Source organism: Aphis gossypii, chromosome 1 (genome assembly GCF_020184175.1).
Source record: "Aphis gossypii isolate Hap1 chromosome 1, ASM2018417v2, whole genome shotgun sequence".
Taxonomy (NCBI): domain Eukaryota; kingdom Metazoa; phylum Arthropoda; class Insecta; order Hemiptera; family Aphididae; genus Aphis; species Aphis gossypii.
This window is the reverse complement of record NC_065530.1, coordinates 22,699,774-22,720,307: the sequence shown is the minus strand read 5'-3', so window position 1 is coordinate 22,720,307 and position 20,534 is coordinate 22,699,774. Positions and strand designations below refer to the sequence as shown.

Genomic DNA, 20,534 nt, shown 5'->3' with positions numbered 1-20,534 from the left:
ATGATGCAATAGAGTCTACAGACATTGTATTTGTATCTCACTCTATAAAAACGCATTTATCTTCATATTATTTGTACTACAATATTTATGTTCATATGGCTAAAGTATACCACTTTGCCTTTTAAATTTGAGCAATTCAAAATAAAGTAATTTAAATGTTATTTTTTACTAAATGCCTGGCCCTCTCAAACGAGTGCGGGTAATGTGATCCATTAATAAAACAAACAAAAAAATAAAAATAAATGTTATTTATACAAATAAATAATAAAATATTATAATTGATAGTATGTATATTATGTATAGATTTTAAATGCATAAAAAAATGTACACATATCAATTTTAAATGTCATGATAGAAATCCTTGTTTTGTTTTTTTTTTTTGAATAAGCAAAACCTAATCTGTGTGATAAAAATGATAGTATTTTTATAATCATATCTACATAAAGTATTTATATTACAATTATGACTACTGTTTTTTTTTTTTTATTATTGACATTTTTAGTAATACGGTAATCAAAAGTTTTCTAAAAGAATGAAATGTAAATAAATATTTTATTCTTATTATTTTATATTTATGTAATAAAATTGTCAATATCAGTAAAACGAATCAACGACCATCTATATTGAAATTTAATATAATAATAATAATATAATAATAATAATAATAATAATAATAATGTTGTTTTAATATGAATAGTAAATTAATAAAAATTAATTATCAGCAACGTGAATGGAATTTATTTTTAAAGTTTATTTAAATGAATCTAAAGTTATAAAATAATACCTAAAAATATTAGAATTTTAGAATTTTTAATTAATATGAATCAACTAATTTAGTTTTACTCATAATAACTAAAGTAATATATAATTGAGAACAGTTAAATATTAGATTTTGAATAATTTAAATTAAAATACTTAATGCTTTCAATGAAAATATACGACCATACAGACGAAATATTAAAAAAAATATATCTTTAACATTAAAAATCAATTTATAAAAGTAATAAAAATACTTATATATAAATTATATAATAAACTATATTATATAAATAATATATATATATTATTAGAAGGTAATTTTCTAAAAATAAACAACACGTACTAGACATGTGTATAGAATTGAAAAATGCGGTAACAATTTTTAAAATAATTTATTAGAATTATTATTTTCATTTAACAATTGCATTAGAATTTAATTTTTATATGTATTTTTGATTTTGATTTTTGATATTTGTTATAATGTACGATTATAATTTTTTTTATTTTATCCATTTTCAGAAGAATGTAACACATATAAGCTACAAGTCTAGTTTTTAAGGTGTTTGATATAGTTAACCTTAATAAGATGTTGAAAACAATTAAAATTGAAAAGGAATCATAAATATATTAAATACTATTATAAAGTAAATTATAATCCAGTATACATTCAGTGTAACATTGATGGTTGTAGCTTAGTTACAAGTTAATTATAATAATAAAAAAAAAGTTTCTCTTAAAAAACAACAATTTAAGCTATAGCAAAAGTTGGAAGTCAAATATATACCTAATAAAAATGAAGATATTATCTGTATTGTAGCGTTTATAATATTTTTATCTAAAATTAGTACAAAAAATAGCTATTATAGTTTTAAAATCCGGTGGTATAATGTGTTTTAACTTTTAAACTTGAACGAATTTTTTTTATAAAAATTTAAGTTAACGGTATGACACTGCAAACATTATTTATTGGATTTTTTCATACACGATGATTCGTGTGTGTGTATTTTTTTTTATGTACATCCATCGCTTTTTGGAGCAATAAAACTTTAATTTATCAATTTTAAGTGTGGATTTTGGTAGTAAATTAAATTTATTTGGTACTTGGAAATTTAAATAAGAAATGCAGTTTACTTTTAAAGATTATGAATGGTTAATAAATTAAATATTTTTTTAAACATTATTTTAACTCTTGTTTAGTTATTTATAAATGTTTGAAATTTCTGATCTTTTTTTTTTAAATTTTTTCTATAAATACCGAAAAACTTTTTTTGCTCCATCACAATCTTGAAAATTTAATATAAGATTTTTAATAATTCATATACAGATAATAATTATATCATATAATCTAAAATAAGTATAAAAGCACATTTTCTTTCGATAGAAATTTAAAGTTTAATTTTTTTTGGAATAAATGCATATTTAACCTACCGGATAACTATAATAGTCAAATTAATTACCTACATTTATAATATATTAGTACAAATATATTATAAAATATACTTAGTTATAAAGGCTGAAAAATTGTTTTCAATCAAGTCGTTTTTGTTATTTAATGATTTGTCATGGAATCTAACACACATGTTACATCCACTTACTTAATCACAAGTTACTCGAAATCTACTGTTTTAAAATTATTTTGTCATATTTTTATCAAAATATTTTTCTTTAAGCTATTTCGAATTATATTTAAAAAGTATTTTTTATATTACTGATATTTATAATTAAGGTAGACAATTAGTCGATAAAAATGAATGGGTAGTCGTATTTTTGTAACTGAATTCTAAATAATTAACTAACTTTTGATTATTAACTTATGATTCGTGAACTTAAGTTTCATTAAATTTTACCTGATATCTAAGGTACGTTCATTATCCAATAGAACATCAATTATTTTTAGAACTAATGAGTTGCATGATAAATTTATAATTTTAAGTATTAGTAGAAATTCAGAAATGTATTATTTATGATATGTTTGATATTCATTTAAAATAAAATATTTCTATAGTGTTATTCTTTCTATACATTGCTTTAAATTTGAGAATATAAATCCTTTGATTTACTCCGGGCACACTAAATACAGGTAATGGCCCACGGGAATGAAAAATGACAGATTTTGGCAATAGCAGTCTCGCGTGTGCGTTCCCCGGATTTTATCTGCAGCCAATAAACTACTTATCTTATGTCGGGGGTTTCGAAAAGTTGTATACAGTATGAAACATTTAAGTGTATACACTCATTGGAAACTTTAAACTTTTAAACTTTTTTTTATTAATTACTAATATCATTGAAAAACAACTTTTAAGAAGAAAAAAAACTTTATATTTAATATATTTCTTTTTACTTTTTTGTATGTAGTACATGCATTTATAATTTTACATTCTGTTTGGAAAATATTTTTGAAGTATTTTGATACATAAATATCAAGTAACTAACCAGTGCGTTATTTTTTTTTATAAGAATATATTAAAAGTTTTTGATAAATGGATTGAAATTAAAGAGTAAGTAGCACAGATGTACCCTTACCTAACCTTATCCTCTATTTAGCTTACAAAAACTTAAAATATTGTGAACTAATATTAATTAGGTACTTGTTAGAAATCTTTTTTTTATGTTTCAAACTACTTTGAATACATTATTCATTAAAAAAAGAAATGAAAATGTATGTATAATAATTTGAAAAAAATGTAAATTAAATTAAAATAATGAAAAATATAATTATTCTAATAATGTTGACTTAAGATTATTTTAAAAATATTTTAAAATATGTGTTTATTATGATGAATTTACATTATAATAACAATCACCCTGTATATACTATATGGGCGAGTAATGTAAAGCGCTGCAGATAAATGAAAACCAAATAAACTAAATGTACGTATTATTCGACAAGTATCGCCAATAAACTTACTTCCTACTCAGATTTTGTTGAATTTCAGGAAGAATCATAATCCGTAAAGAGCTATAAAATATATTTTTAAAGTCTTGGTTGTTTTTGATTTTTATCATCCCATAACTAGTTTTTATTTAAATTAAGAAACTGAAGAGAAAAATATAGTCATCATATTTGATAACCAAAATCGATAATATGTATGCTATACAACAATAAAGACATTTTTACAATACACTCGATTTTGAGTATGATAATATATTGATATTTTATTAAAAGCGATTATATATATTTGAAAACTATTTGGAAGTTTGAACAATGTTATTCATACATACGTACTAATAAATTCTATTTTAACACAGTTAAACATAGAATTACACATATTTTTAAATTATTATTTGTTAACAATATTGTATAGATTTGTTTTAAATTTTAATTGCAACTAACCATTTTTATTCTATCCAAAATTACTTTTTAATTTATCCAATTAATTTTATTTTACTGTATATAATGACATAATAAATGCATTATAATTTATAAAAGATTCACTTTATAGTATTTTTAATAACAAACGACTATATAGGTTTTGGTATTTTTTTTAATAATATATATTTAGTATACAAATTGTTAATGAAATACAAGTCGTTAGGTATATTTTAAACTTATTTTTTCGTATTTAGTAAGATGCATGAACTTAAGTTACATCTATTTCAATTTTCTTAACAATTGCATTAATATTTGGTCTAAAAAAGATATTGTCGAAAAATTCTTTTAAAAAATTAAATTTGAATAAGATGTAAGATGAGTTAAATTATACAATTTAAATTTAAATTTAAATACATTTTACTGTTTATATTAAACAATTATTTTAAATACAATGTAACTTAAATGGTTATAATTTTGTTTTACATTTTAATATAATAGATCCATTCAATATATCGTGCTATGCGAAATATAGCAATGTCTAATCCGTATTGCTATAGGTAGGTAATTATTGGTTTTAAAAAAATTTATTTTTTCATATAAAATATGTACCTATTCAATCTACCAATCTTGACTAATAATAAACACATTATTTTCCCAATGAATGAGCCGGCTCTTATATATAATAGTTCATCGCATTAATATAAAGATGAATTACCTGCTGAATAGCTCAATGTTGAAAAACACGTATTCTCCACTATCAATCATGTTGAGTTCTTCAGCGGCCAACAGTATTTCCCTGACCGTTAACGGATCGGCACATACCACTATAACTGAAACAGAAAGCAGTTCTGAAAATTCAAACCATCATGATTGAAAATCCGCTTCCGGATTGTATGTTTACAATGAAATGCTGTTACTTTTGTCAAAAAGAGTAGGTTGTTCATTATTATTGAAAAATGTTAACTTTTTTTTATTCTGTTGGTTAGTTTATTAAAAAATTGTACGCGTTTAAAATGCTATAACACTATACGAAGCATAATATATGTCATATACTCGTGGCATATAAAATAATCTTTACATATCTTTACTCGGTAGTTGAACTAGATTGCCCGAGGCCAGCGAATAGAATTGCCAAAGCCTCACTGAGATTTTTACATAAAAATATATTATTGACACCGTGATTCTGAAAGTGCCAAAAATAATAAGTACATTGCGAATTATAAATTATAATAAATAACCCATATTATAGAATATAATATATTTTATGTATTTACTAATTGTATTATACATGCAAAGGTATTTTTTTTACTAATTATAATTCTTTATTTTTTGCAGTTCCCTATAAACCACTTAAGAAATATTTTCGCACGCTGTAAATTTATAAAAATTATTTTTATGAGTGATAAGAACAATTAACAAAATTACATCATCTAATTAGTTTGTTGGGGATGGTATATGTTTATACGTCATAAAAAAAAAAGATAGATGTTGAAAAAATTTAAATTTATAGAAAAAAAATTTATATTTGAAGTAGTGGCAATAAATGTCTTCTTCTATCATAATGTCAATTTTCAAGTCATTACCACGGTTTATATGATTATATATTATACTCATTATATTATCAAATGTTGCTTATTGTATCATATCAAATTCAGATTGTAAATTCGTATACTCGTATTTTTTAATTTTTATAGAAATAGAAAAAAGTATTAAGAAATATAATAATTAAAAATGAAAATATGTAAATATTATATTATAATATTAAAAATAATAGTATTTAATTAAAAATTAAATGTTTTTTATTTTTATTTTTTTGATTTGAAATATCAATATTTGTATTAAAAGTGAGGTAGATTAAGGATAAAAATTTATCACTGTAAAACGGTTATACTCCAACGGCACACGTGTCCATTGCTAGTTGATTTAGTTCATAATACCTAGTGCTAGTTCATAAACGCCATACTAATAAACACAAGAACTGAGCTAAAACAAATAATGGAGAATTTGTACTATCATTAATTTTCATTTTTATTTTGAACCAGAGACCTATACCTTCTTTCATTCCAAACGCCTTTGTCATCATCAGTCCTTAGGTGAATAGGTAGTAAACTTTTGAAATAAATTTATTTCACATATTGACACGTCTATTTTAAATTTAATCCTATTCATGAACATTAAATAATATGGTAATTTGTTTTAAAATTTAAAATTAATGAATAAAAAAGACGATTATCAAATTAATTTATTATTATTATTCGAAGAAAAAAATCCACAGGATGCATATTTAGATAAAATGTATTTCATAATGTGTTGTATAATGTGAAATAATTATCGTCTTATATAATTCTTATAAATAATTTGAATAATGTAAAAAATACTCCTGATATAGCACCTTTTCACTTACAGTTTCCACCTATGTCTCGTAAAACCACTAATTCATACATATTTATGATTTAGTAAATAAAAACACAATAGTAGGTATTTGTTAGCAATATAAAGAAACATTCAAAACTATGTGTGTTTTGACTATACATATAAAAAATAATAATAATAAAGAGTAATACCAATTTATTATAATTGTGACTAAGTACGCGTTATCATAATATAATATCCGTTATTGTAATAGAAATATAATATTATAGCTTAAACATAGATAGTAGATATAAAACAACTAGACAGACATAGATAATAATTTTATGTTTTATCGGTTTAGATATTATATACTTAATATTATCATTGAAGCAATAGATATATTAAGATGTATGTAAATGTAGACTAAATACTAATGGACATATAAATACAGGGGACATCCCAAATACTCAGTGTTGTTAATTTATAAACGCTGATACACAAATTTACGTTAAATCCCTCTCATTTTAGATTCTAGGTGAAGAAATAAATGTATTGATTTTAAAACGATATGAGTTTTTTTTATGATAAGTATTCAAAAATCGCTTTGATTTTTATAGTAATTTTCTATGCATGGTAAAACTCACAAAATATTTCAACTCTATTTCAGTTTTTTATAGAAAAGAAATTGGAAATTAAGTTATTTTAGTTTTATTTCCATAAATATAAGCTTGTTAAAAAAAAATTGAAAATTTAATACAGTATCATTCTAAATAGATTGGTTAAGTATAGATGTATAAAAATATTTAAAAATGCACAGTTTATTTTTAAAGCATTTGATTTTTAAATTTTTGATAAAATTCGTTAAAACCACGAAAATTCGAAACAATTTTTGAAATTGAAATTTTACAATATATTTGTTATTTTTATAGCTAAAAACTGAAAATTAAATATAATATTCCACATAGTTATTAACTCATACTGAAGCCATACAATTTTTTTTTTGTATAAATATTTTAAATTTGAATTTAGACATGTTTAAACCTATCTATAAATAACGATATTCATTATTTTGTCATACTTCAAAATATTATTCGTGGGAACAAAAATATGTACATGTATTATTATATTTTATACACTCAACAATATTTTCAAATGAATGCGACGTTTCAGCAAAAATTAATTAAACCTACAGTATAATCTATACCATAAAATTAAGTCAGGGTTTTTTATCACGCGTACAAATCTACACCGTGCAATGTATCGTCACCAATTTTTTCACTGTTATACCTGACAGTTTGCTGGAGGTTTTAGTACCACTTTTGTTAAAGAACATATCCAATATTTTGACATTTTCAGATTTTTACAGTCTTACAGAAATATGTTCTTCATATTAAAACACACTATTTAGTGTAAAAACGAAACATATCTACGTGTAACAGTAACAGTATGTGTATCTTTATTTCATTTCGAAAAGAAAACATAATAAATTACACAAAATAAGTAAAGTTTTGTATCTCTCCCGTAAAATTTTAATTTCGACGTATATGAGTTATATATTATAATACTTATATTAAAATATTTTTTTAAAGCGTATAGTTGATCAATCACCCATGACCCACCTCAAAATGTGTATATAGAATTGATTAAGAATCAATTGTTATTGTCGACGTATATGAGATGTGACAATGGCTCAGTGCTTTGAATGGCCCTGCAGGGTTTGAAGTATACATCATCATTGCGTTATAACTACGACTGACGTACTTAATCTTGAGACTCGAGTAGTTAAGATAGGTTAAAATGTATTCAATAATATAATAACAAATAGAAAAGTAGTAAGTCAGTAGCGCGCGAAAACCCACAGAGTGTCATACTCAATGTTGTTGTTTAATAATCATTATTATTGTTATTCATTTAACGACATTATAATATTATTATATAATATATTTTCCGGGTGTAAGAATAATGAAATTGATGCAAGAAAAATTTTTTTTTATTAATAGTAATAATATAATAAGGTATATTCATGAGAATTTATAAACACCATAAATTATTATTATTTTGCGTAGGTATAGTAGGCAGGTAGGTTAGGTTATGAACACTTTATTGCATTTTATGATCGAGATATCTATAAGACAAAGAAACAGCCCCACAATTCGCGAACAACTACCCAAGGGGGTGGAGCACGTGGTTTATAGCTGGTAATTACATAATATACTTTAGCTTACAGCAATATCAAAAAACATAATATCAAATATACTTGGTTATAAAGTTCATCTCCAATCAAAATCATCTCCATATACAATTAAAATTTAACATATTTATTTAAGTGACCTATCCAGTATCTAACACTTATCATACATTAGAGCGGTAACACTTGATCACCTTTTTTATAGTGAGATTTAATAAAAAGGCAATCAATTTATCGGTCACTCATTTGGTTCCTCTAAACATCTCAAATTTTTAAAAAGTATTACATATAAGTAATACTAGAATTTTATCATAGCAGAAGCTATTTCATATAGAATATTATACCATTTAAAAATAAGCAGGATTTATTTTCATCGTTAACATATAGATTAAAATTATAACATGTATAAAAACATGTACAACAATGTATATTGTATTTATTATACATTTTTATTTTAACTCATTTAACGATAATTAAATGGAAAACTTTCCAACCTGTTAACTAAGAGGAATGACTACAGTGTCGTCTGACTTCGTCATTAAAAACTATGGTTAAATAATATAACCACTGTAGTTGACACATAGGTATATTGTAGAGAGGATTTAACACGTTGTTCACGTACAAGCACATAAGGTGCTGCTTAACAAAGTTTTCTCTGACAAAATCAGAGACATTTAAAAGTGCCATATTACGAAAAATGTACTTTTCCCCGCATAAGTGATTCTTAAAAGTTTTTAAGTTTACATTGTAAAGTCAACATATTTTAAATCTATATACAATGGCTAAAGGACAAAAGAACTTTTTTATCGAATTTCTAATACATATAAAGTAGTAAGAAGAAAATAGTTGGACAAGCTTGTACCTATACCGAATTTGATTTAAAACCCTTTGTAGAGCATTCAATATAATTATTATTCTGAAAATCACCATTTAAAAGTTGTTTTTTTTTCAAACAAAACGTTGTATAATTGGAAATCTATACTTTTGTGAACTCGTAATTTGTAATCAATTTTTTAAGAACAAACATTTGTATTTAACTTAGTTATATGTTTCTGTAAACATTACTTTATTTTAATTAAGTTTAAAACGATATGGCCAAGCAAATTAATTTTTTTAATCGAATGTTTTAAAAAAAATAAGTTTACTTTTATCAAATTAAAAACATTAAATTAAGCAATTAATTTATGAACTTAAGTTCTAATCCAACGATTTTTTTTAAAAGTAACCTTATACATAATTTAATGTATATAAATACAATTAAATTTATGGTAACCATGGTTCGATTAAAAAATTCGATTTCTTATCTATTAATATTATAATAACAATAATACATTTAAATATTTTCGATAAAATATGTTGGACAAGACCCTCTGTACAATTCAAACTAGTATTATACTCATGTCAGTCGAGTTTTTCAATATTAAATATAAATTTAGTTCTTAGAACGTTAAATTAACAATATAAAACTGAAGTGAAAATAAAAAATATAACTAGGTGACTTACCATCAACCTACCTCACCGACTTTAATAATGGTCTAGACGATGCTTTACGACGCTAATCTAACCGGCGTAATAATTGAGTTTGACCCATACCGCTTTAATTTAGTAGTTAAATCATCGGGGGATATGGTATTCATATTTTTTTGACATCGACCTTTTATATAATATCGTTTAAACATAGCCTGTTCACGACAATATAACAGTTACTTAGTTAAGTGTTCCTGACAGGAGAAACCAAGCTATAATGAACTAATTCGTTGACCCTTACCTCGTTTACCGGGCAGAACTCACTTCAAATTAAGCGACCCATAGTCACTTAAAAACCTTAATATTATACATACAACAAAATTATTGTCTTCAAGTGCCATGATAATAATGTATACAAGCAAGTGGCCCAATTTCCGAAAATATCACTTTTAATCGAATACCTATATACATATTATTATGCCATTGTACGATACATCTAATTTGATATTCAAGGCACTAAATATAATGACGATTTATATTGTTTCATCCCCCAATCCTAACACCCCTCAGTCCAAAAACAAAATGATTTAAACCGCACACTTGATCATGAAGATATAAGCTAATCTTGAAGTTAGCGTTTATCGTTCCATCATCAAATCCAGTTAAACACAATGATTATAGTTGAATGAATTACGACATGTGATCGTTACGATTATCACACGATGTGCATCTTCAAACAGTTTACACTTATTCCCTGTCCTCTGTATTGCACAAAACAATTCAGACGTTTGAAACGCAGTCAATTAAATGCTCACGCAAGTATCATGGGAACATGAATTAGACGACCTGTGCGACAAACGATTTAGCATATAATGTATATATACTTGAAGTATATTTTATGTATTCAAACGGTTTAAATCCAACATAAACTAATGTATGTTTACTTACTGTACCATCTTAACTTTGTTAATACATTTAAACGAAATGTATATATATAAGTTAGTACAAACATATTATATAAATTGTAAGAAAACAAAAATAAATAAATACAATTTCTGCAACATTTAACAAATAGTATTTACAAAAATAAAACGCTCTCAACCATGCTCTAACTATTTATTATTATCATAATACCTACTCTACTATAGTAGAAGTGGAATTTAGTTAAAATTATGTGATGCTAAAATTGAGTATACTATATTATAACACATATTTTACCTAATAATATCAGTTGTTTGAACAATTTTAAAACATAAACATGATATATACTAGGTATATCCTCTATTTATTTATACATTTTGAGATAATTATTTCAACTTCCACTTAATCCGAATATTCACAATTAAGTCAAAATTTTAAATTGTATCTAAAAATATAAAAGTAACTTGTAATGGATTATTGTTAAACTGTCAATCATATTTCAGTTTATTATTAAAACATTCTAAAATTGAAAAATATATAAGAATACATTTAAAATTCCAAAAACATAAAATATTTAATATCTGCTGAAAAGGGATTTCGAAAACATTGGATATAGTTTTTAGTCACGTGCTGGCTATATTTTCATTGAAATAAAATATGACTTAAAGAGGTATCAAGTAGTAATATACCCACTCAATAATAAATATTAAAAAGACTCGTTATCCATGCATATTATATAATATACTTATTATTATATTATTGTTTATTGAAATAATATAGTTATATAGTAACATTATTAGAATAAATAAACAAAGGCCTTAATGTATTATGTATTACCTTCTAAGTAATGTTCAATAACAGTTTCATGTTGAAAACTATATACAACGAAAACTTAAATGCAGTATAATATTACCTTCATAAGCCGAAGCCGACTTCACAAAGTACACCCAATTTCAACAAGGTATTAAATTATTTTATATATGTTCTAAACAGTGTTAATTGTTGACATAATAACATCAAAGTAACACAATTTCATATCTTTTTTAGACATAAGACTGTAAATTATTAAATCATATTTTATCACAAATATTATTATTATTGTTGTTTGTATTGACGAAATTAATTTTCATAATTCTTGCACTGTAATAATAATAGATGATTTTACACATTTAACAGTACATATTAGAAAAAATATAATTTTAATAAAAATAAATATTGAATATATATCACGGTTATAGTATATCGTCATTAGTACCTACTTAATGTTCTACTATAGGTATAATAAACCATCAAGCATCGTTATTTTTACACTTACTTACCTAATTGTCTTATGTAAGTATTATAAATAGTACATAAATATATCAAATGTTATAAATTGATATCTTGTATTGTATTATTTGCAAATAAATTTTGTTTAATAATTTACTACAGTAGTACAACAATTTTCAGAATACAATTTATATCTAGTAAATATAATTACCAATCCAGATAAAATATTTTGTTATTATTTGACACAATGATCATATTAATTACCCTCATATTGACAATATTAAATACACACGTTATAACAAATCATGTAGGTTTGTAAGAAATTCGATATTTATTTTCTTTTTTCATTAGTAATTACTGATAATAGATATGCTATTTTACATTTATCTTGGCTTCTCAATGTCTTTCATATCGTTAAATATCCAAACATTTTTATAAGCTAAATGTGAATACAATAATCATTATACAATTTTAAGACTGTTTTTAGTTTAAAATTATTTTTTGCTTAGTAAAAAGTATAGTAGTTCAATAATTTATTAACTTTTAGTAATATTAAAAATATATGAAATAATTATGCACCTACTAAACTTATATAAATTATGATTTATTATGATAAATTTAATTCTATAACTATTTTAGAATAATGCTAGAATGTTTTTAGAACTATAATATTTTATTTACTTTAAAATAATTTCTTCGTAGTTTTTGAAATATTTGTTATTTGTTTGTATTGTACAAAGTATACTGTCTTACAATGTGTTTTTTTCTATATTGATGATTTGAAAATATTTCTAAGAAATGTATTTACTCGGTTCAAATATAAGTAATCGTCTTCCTTTCTATTCATTAAGAAACTATTCATATCTTTGATTATATTTTGTTGATTTTGTACTAAAACTATGTTTAAAATTATTGTATTTCTATTGTACTTCTTGATACGACTTGATATTTGATATGATCTTACTACTATACAATAAATTGGAATTTATCTTTTGAATATCACTTTTATTATTTATGTGAAATACTTTAATATTCACTTAAAATAAGATTTTTCAATAAAACCAATATAATAAATATATATATATACATTAAATTCTTTAAGAAAAGTTCAAGGATAAATATTGTCAAATGGTTTTGGACAGATAATAGATAATATCTGCATTGAAATATAGGATTTTTTATTGCCAACATTTAGAAACAATTGTACATTAACCCTCGAGTTGTCCCATATTATATTGTAAATAATTAATGTGTTGCAGTAGTTATTCATCCACAAGCATTTGTATGTAAAAAGCTTGTAAAATATAAGGCTATAACTTTTTAATACATAATATAATATTGCATGGAGAACAATACGGTATTAATAATTGTAACATAGAATAATATAATTACAAAGTCTATAGATAATAATTTTAATTTATAATGATCAAATCCCTCTTTTACATTGCATATTATTCTATAACTTAAAAGTATATCCAGCGTGTGTAATTCATTACATATCCTGAACATCGTTCTGAGTTAAAAATTAACGTTTTGGTAAAAGAATTAATTTACACATATACAGACCTCTATGTAAATCGTTTTACATTCGGTAGGGATATAATAATACATTATTACATACTATATTATATTTGCTTGTATATTAGTTCAACAATACGTGTTTTTTCAGATGCCACATTTACATTAACAATACATTTTATACGAGTATTTTCGAAACAAATAAAGAATATCGTAACGTTTATTACGGTTATTGCAATTAAATGAATATTTATGAGGGCACATTAGTGTACGGTGTTTCGGCGCTAACGTATCAAATGCAAATACAATAAACACACTGTAGATTTGTGACTTGAAATACAATTTAAGTGCAGTGAAATATTATAGAATATGATATATAATATGGTTACACAATATATGTACTTATGTGTATAACGTATATATATATATATATATATATATATTAGAAGCGAGATAATTCTAATTATCGTTAATAAAAGCCAATTATGATAATATTTATTGTTTATGTAAGACGTACGTGGTAGGTATAGGTGTAATAAATGAAATTTTGATAACCACCCCTTACAAACGAATTTATCTCTCAGGGAAGCATTGTTGTATGGTGTACCTAAATAAATAATGCCTTGGCCCTCGTTTAACGGTTCGGATGCGGAATAATTTCTTATCTGTACACATTCACTACTCTGTAGTCTGTAGTAATGATCATTATTCTTAAAACTATATTAAAACCTGCTCCCAAAAAATATACGCAGACAAAAATGAAAACTTAAGGTAATATAGCGTTAAAGGGCATTTAAAAGAAAATAACAATTAAAAACCAACTTTTTTGTCACTCCTCACTTGGCAAATACAATAAAAACAGTTTTCGTTTGAAAACTGCGCTCTATTGTGGATTTATGCGTGCGAAAATAATATAATATGAATACGCATAAAAGAAGTCAAGTTGTTTAGAGTTATAACATTCTGTAACAGTGGTACAGCCAAAGAAAAATTAACTGTTTAACTATCACCCCACCGTATAAGGTTCTTATAATTATGAATTTATTTAAATTTTGATTTTCGGAATTTTTATATATAATACTTTCTTAAATAGTGTATTTTCAAATAATCACGTGTGATATATCATTTATGACAAGTGTTCTATGACATTCCCTTTTTTTTTAAAAAAAAAAAGAGAACATCTATTTTTGCTATTTATTTAAAAATAAATGATTTTTTTTTTTTAATAAGTAAATTTTTATCTACATTCTACATAAAGCTAAATTCGAATAAGTGGATGTTAAGTTACTTAACTTTAATATGTATTAAAAATAAATCGTGTAATACGGTTATAGGTTTAACGATATGGGAATAATTATATATTTATATTTTACTATATAGAATTTAAGGTTATCATAAAATGACGATAATTACCTATTTAAGATAATATTATAATAATAAAATAGTAATTTATAATTTGTAAAATTGTCTTAGCAATGTAGGTATGAGTTTATTAGTTTGAATATTACATCAATTGTATATTTAATTAAATACCTATTATAGTTAATTATAATAGTCTTCAATACGCCATACAGTTAAAAATATGTAATAACTTAAAATCTATTTGGGTTAAAAAAAAAAAAAAAAAAAACGCTAAAATTTTGATTTAGATAGATGCATCAAGATGTTTGAAAAAAATATTGTTTAATTTGATTTGTTCATAAAATGTCAGTAAAAAAAAAAAATTGGCGAATTTCATACAAAAGAAATTAAGATTATATTTCAACGGGATCGCACGTATGTACATAGAATTGTATATAACTAAATTTAAGTACATATTTGAAAATATGGTCCAATATCTAATATATTATGTACTAAATAATTTCAATAATCAGAAATCATATAACTACAGAATTATTAAAATATAAAATAAAAGTGCATATGCTTGATGAATCATTTGATACATTATAAGTTACGTAGTTCGAATCAAATTGTAAATACTGTCTGAACCATGTATCAAGGTATCTTGTACGTATTTTATAGGATTACCCGTCGAAAAAATTTTAACCATAGTACATGTATACGTGTTAAATGGATAAAAATATACACATATACTCTAAGTTCGATCCCTGTATTATAATATTATTCTGAACCGAGGCCGTTTCTTGTCTGATCGTTCAAGTTAAACTTTGTTGGATGTTTGATTTTATGTAAATATAAATAATAAATATAGTTTTTTTTATAGCATGTAAAAGTGCAAAACTTCACGTTTTTATTATTATATATGTGCGGAAATTCCGAGAAAACCCTGTTTATATTATAATATTATACAGAGGTACCTTATCTACGATTTTTAATATATCCATCTGCTAATACGCATTTCACAGATAGACGGAAACCCGTTAGTGTAAGAAGTTTTTATGATGAATTATTATAGCGTTATTATGTATCAAAATATTAACAAATTAGAAACCACAACAAGAATAAATGATATAACTAAGTCACCAGTAGTGCCACTACCGGTAAGTATGGGAGCTTTGAACACCGGGACCACCGATATATATTGACTAGCCACGGTTAAACCAACAATAGCTAATGCCTTTATTAAATTACACATTTCATAGCAAACATCAAAACCATAATATTCCAATTTATGAAAACAATTTCACGAATTACAGCTTAATATTTTAATAATAATAAAATACAATTATCAAGAGAATAATATAGTAAAATATAAGTTTATTGTGTTTGTTTACTGTCTGGGATCGATACTAATGTTTTATTGATTTATACAATTAATCTATAATTAATGGCGTACAAATAATGTTTTAAAATATCTTATTAATCGAAAATTCACCAATCTCAAATATTGTTTACAAGGATAAGCATAAAATACTAAAAACATAAAATAATTAAGCCAATTTTATGAAAAGTGACTATTTTAACTAGTGTGTTCACTGCGGTTTGGTGACTAGAGGGTATATAGTCAGTCTGGGTGGAATATTATAGCAGTTATGAATTGTATTATGAATGTTTGAAGAATAAGAATAAAATGTTGGAATGTTATTGTATATAGTAAAATAATAATATAAAATATATAAAAGTTGGATGAGTTCCCACGAATAAAATTTTTCAAGTATAACATCATAATAAAAATCGTTATTTTTATCGTTTAAATAAGTAGTTGCATTCTAATTTGGACTTCATATTTCTATAAAAAAATTATTATTGATATATATTTTTTAGATATTATTTTTTTAATATTATGGACTGCATATGAAGAATCTTACATTAAATGTTCAAAAACGTTGACCTAATAAATAATACGCTATCAATATTTATCATAAAAAAAAGTTGAAAATTTGACATGCCTATAAATAGCTCAAAAAAGCCATGTGTTTGTATAAATGAAACTATATTCATTTGTATATTTAAATATAAAAAAAACTAAAATATTTCAATTGCCTATAAATAATTTAAAAATATATTTATTTGGTTTTAAATAACTATCATAAAAAAATTAAAAATTAATTCAGTCAAATATAGTTAAGCGTAAAAACTCTAGTTTCTCTATTTTATTTTTTTACTTTTCACTTTTATTTTTTTTAATAATTTTCAATTGGTAAATTAACAATTTCTAAGTAACATTGCAATACATTTTTAAGCTTTTTGAGTGAGTGAAAAATTTGTTACTCGACAGATATAATTAGAAAAATAGTTACAAATTTTTTATGAATATAATTAATAGTTCAAAAAGAAACAAAATATTTTAAAAATTGTGTCAAAAAACACACATTATTGTAAAATCAGTACACTTTATAATGTTCTGCTCATAATCAAAAAAAAAAAAAAAATGTCCTGCCTGTAAAAAAACCCTACTATAACTGATATTTTGGCAGTTATGTTGATATACGGTAAAAAAATTGGTTAAACATGTCAACTTATTTATATTTTAAGCTCTAACATCCCAATATTTTATTTTATTTTTTTTAATTATTATTACAGTATTTGAAAACAAACGTCAGAAAGTTTGACAGCGACAGTATAATATTGGTAAAACGCTTTCTAAATGTTGCTAACTTATTATATTTAATTTCTGTCGTCTGCAATAGATTGAATTATTTTGATGTTTGATAACTTAAAATCATATTTTCTTTGACAAGATTTTAGTCCTAAAATATTGATTAGCTTTTTTCAAAATATCATGACTCTATTTTGTACGATGTTTTTACAAGGTATGATTAAACAGTTTAATAATTATGTTTAAAAAATGTATGGGTAAAATATTTAAGCATTTTAATTAATTGATATATTAATCAGTTTATAAAAAAACTTAGAAAACAGAAAAAAATTAATATTTGATTAATATTGAAATAAAAATATTGAAAGATGATATTGAAAAAGAAATTCATTTAATTAAAAAAGAATTTGATATAAATTGTTAAAAGTTTTATAATTTATTTATAACATGTATTTAAAAGTGGACATAAACTATCCAAGCAGCACTATTAGTTAAATTAAATTAGCTGTACTAAGCAAACAAAATATAGTTATACTGAATAATGTTAAGAATACAATATACATTTTATCAAAATATGTTAAGTTAATAAAGATGAATAATTTAATGAGTTTATGGCTTTTATAAATATTTTTCGAAATACATTTTTTGACTAGTCAAAAATTTAAATTTTACTAAAACAAAAATAAATAATGTAGTCTGATAACAAAAATATATGATTTAAATTGCATTGAACTTTACAATAAAATAATAAAAAATCCTACACTACTGAAAAATTCCTATTAAACTACACTACAGAATACAAGGTGTTTAATTACGAAAAAAATAAAGAAAAATAATAAATCTAAAGAATCTATCTAGATTTATATATTTATCCTAATTTAAAATATCTTATTTAATTCATTAATTTTAATAGTTTGTGTATCTATTTAACCATTAACGTGTAATATTTAAACTCTATACTGCAAGAACATAGATATATCACATTGGATCTACAAAAAAAATAATTAAATATTTACATACATCATTACTTTATTTTTTCATAAAAACAATTCAATTTTGGTGTCCCGGGTTTTTTAAAATTTAATCTGGCCGCCATATGTATACAGTGATTTTGATTTGACTTTAAACAAAATAATTATTATTTTTAAAAAAGATTTCAAACAAAAAACCAAATATTCTTAGTCATTAATCATGATTAATGCATGTTACCGTTACGTAAAATATATCAATTTAAAATTGATCAGATTGAGTGTATACTGTATACTATACCTACATAAAAGGTAGCTGATAACATTTAAATGTTTTATTTTTCCATACTCTGTAACCCTTGAATACAACTACAAAAAACATATTTTATATATTTATAAGTTTGGGTCTTTGTGTATTCATTTTTGAGACTCGGCTTAAATTGTGCTTTGTTCATTGAAGTTTGAGGAATCAACGCCACTGGGAATAGCTAGCAGGATTATTCGCATGCCATGTTAATAGAGCCGTAGAATCTTTGATACGGAATAATGTTATTTATTTGGACGATATTCAAGAAATCGGGTTGTTTAACGTCTGGTAAGCACAAAACTTTGAACTTACTTCACCGATATTTAATCTACAAAATATCTACCTATTTATGCTTGTAAAAGACGTTTCTGTTACAAAAAAAATATTGCTTTTAAGTTGCATGTCTTAACATTAAAATACTAAATTTAGGTGACTGCGTTGTAGAAAATGCTATAAAATATGAATATTAAATAATAAAAAAAAAGTTAAATAGTAATAAATTTATTTTATAATAGATTTATAAACTTTGGTTAAATTTAAATAAACTACAAATCCATTAACTTTGATTTATTTTGATACCTATGTCCTTTACTAATTGATTATTATATGTAATTTTTGTTAATTGTGTAATACCTCGTTCAACGATAAGCTTTCAATAAAAACTAAGGAGCTAAGATACTACTTATGGTTAGCAAATATCAAACTCAGGGTGACATATTTTACTGTTATTGTTTGTGCATTAATTAGGTAACCCTTAAAGGCGAACATACTACAGAAATACTAAGTAGATACTATGACTAGGCCATTCATTTCTTTCTTTACCTGGCAATCGGCTATCTCTAAAATTATATACAATGACCGTATCGGTATATTATTTTTGCACATATACTACACAATCTTGGAAAATTTTTTCATGAATAAAACATATACAACCCAACAAATACTGGAAAATATTATATATCGTATATAATATTTGGTATATTTTTATATTTGGTCCCTTGAATACATCCCACACAACGCCCAACCGACAATCGAACAGATGTTTTCATTTTGATTTTTAACACATGCAGGTTTCTCGTGATTTTATTGCATATTTTATTATCATAATATTATGCTAGGCATTGAGTATTAGCGCTTGCAGTCAGTTTGATTTTAGTTTCATAAATAAAAATATAAATATAAAGATAATACAATAAACATTATTTTGACCAGCTAACATTTTTGTGTAAAAAAGTTCTTTTTTATCAAGATTATCAACAGTTGAAGTCACCAACGTATTTTTACTTATAATATACCTTCACCTATATTTTCAAGTTTGTAGTTACTCGTAGGCATACGACGGGTCTATTAGAATTCGAATACAATTGTATTTACGTGTAATGAAAATTCAAATCAACCATCTGATAGTATATTTTTGGTGATCTTCGTGGGAGTCTACAAACCGACGACGTATTATATTAGAATGACAATAA

At 23.7% G+C, this 20,534-nt stretch overlaps 1 protein-coding gene across 9 annotated transcripts in view; it reads right to left on the bottom strand.

Annotated features, from left to right (window-relative positions):
- The window catches only part of LOC114129154 (atrial natriuretic peptide receptor 1), a 273,402-nt gene that overhangs the window by 170,934 nt on the left and 81,934 nt on the right, over positions 1 to 20,534 (bottom strand). For 2 of the 9 annotated variants that reach the window (XM_050210999.1, XM_027993800.2), the window contains one exon: positions 4,788 to 4,902. In XM_050210999.1, the coding sequence (XP_050066956.1) occupies positions 4,788 to 4,902 (115 nt within the window). Of the gene's footprint in view, positions 1 to 4,787; positions 4,903 to 4,973; positions 5,251 to 5,947; positions 6,056 to 6,124; positions 6,234 to 6,464; positions 6,657 to 20,534 lie in introns of those variants that run through there. The other 7 variants (XM_050211002.1, XM_050211004.1, XM_050211006.1 and 4 more) reach the window with 7 other exon arrangements.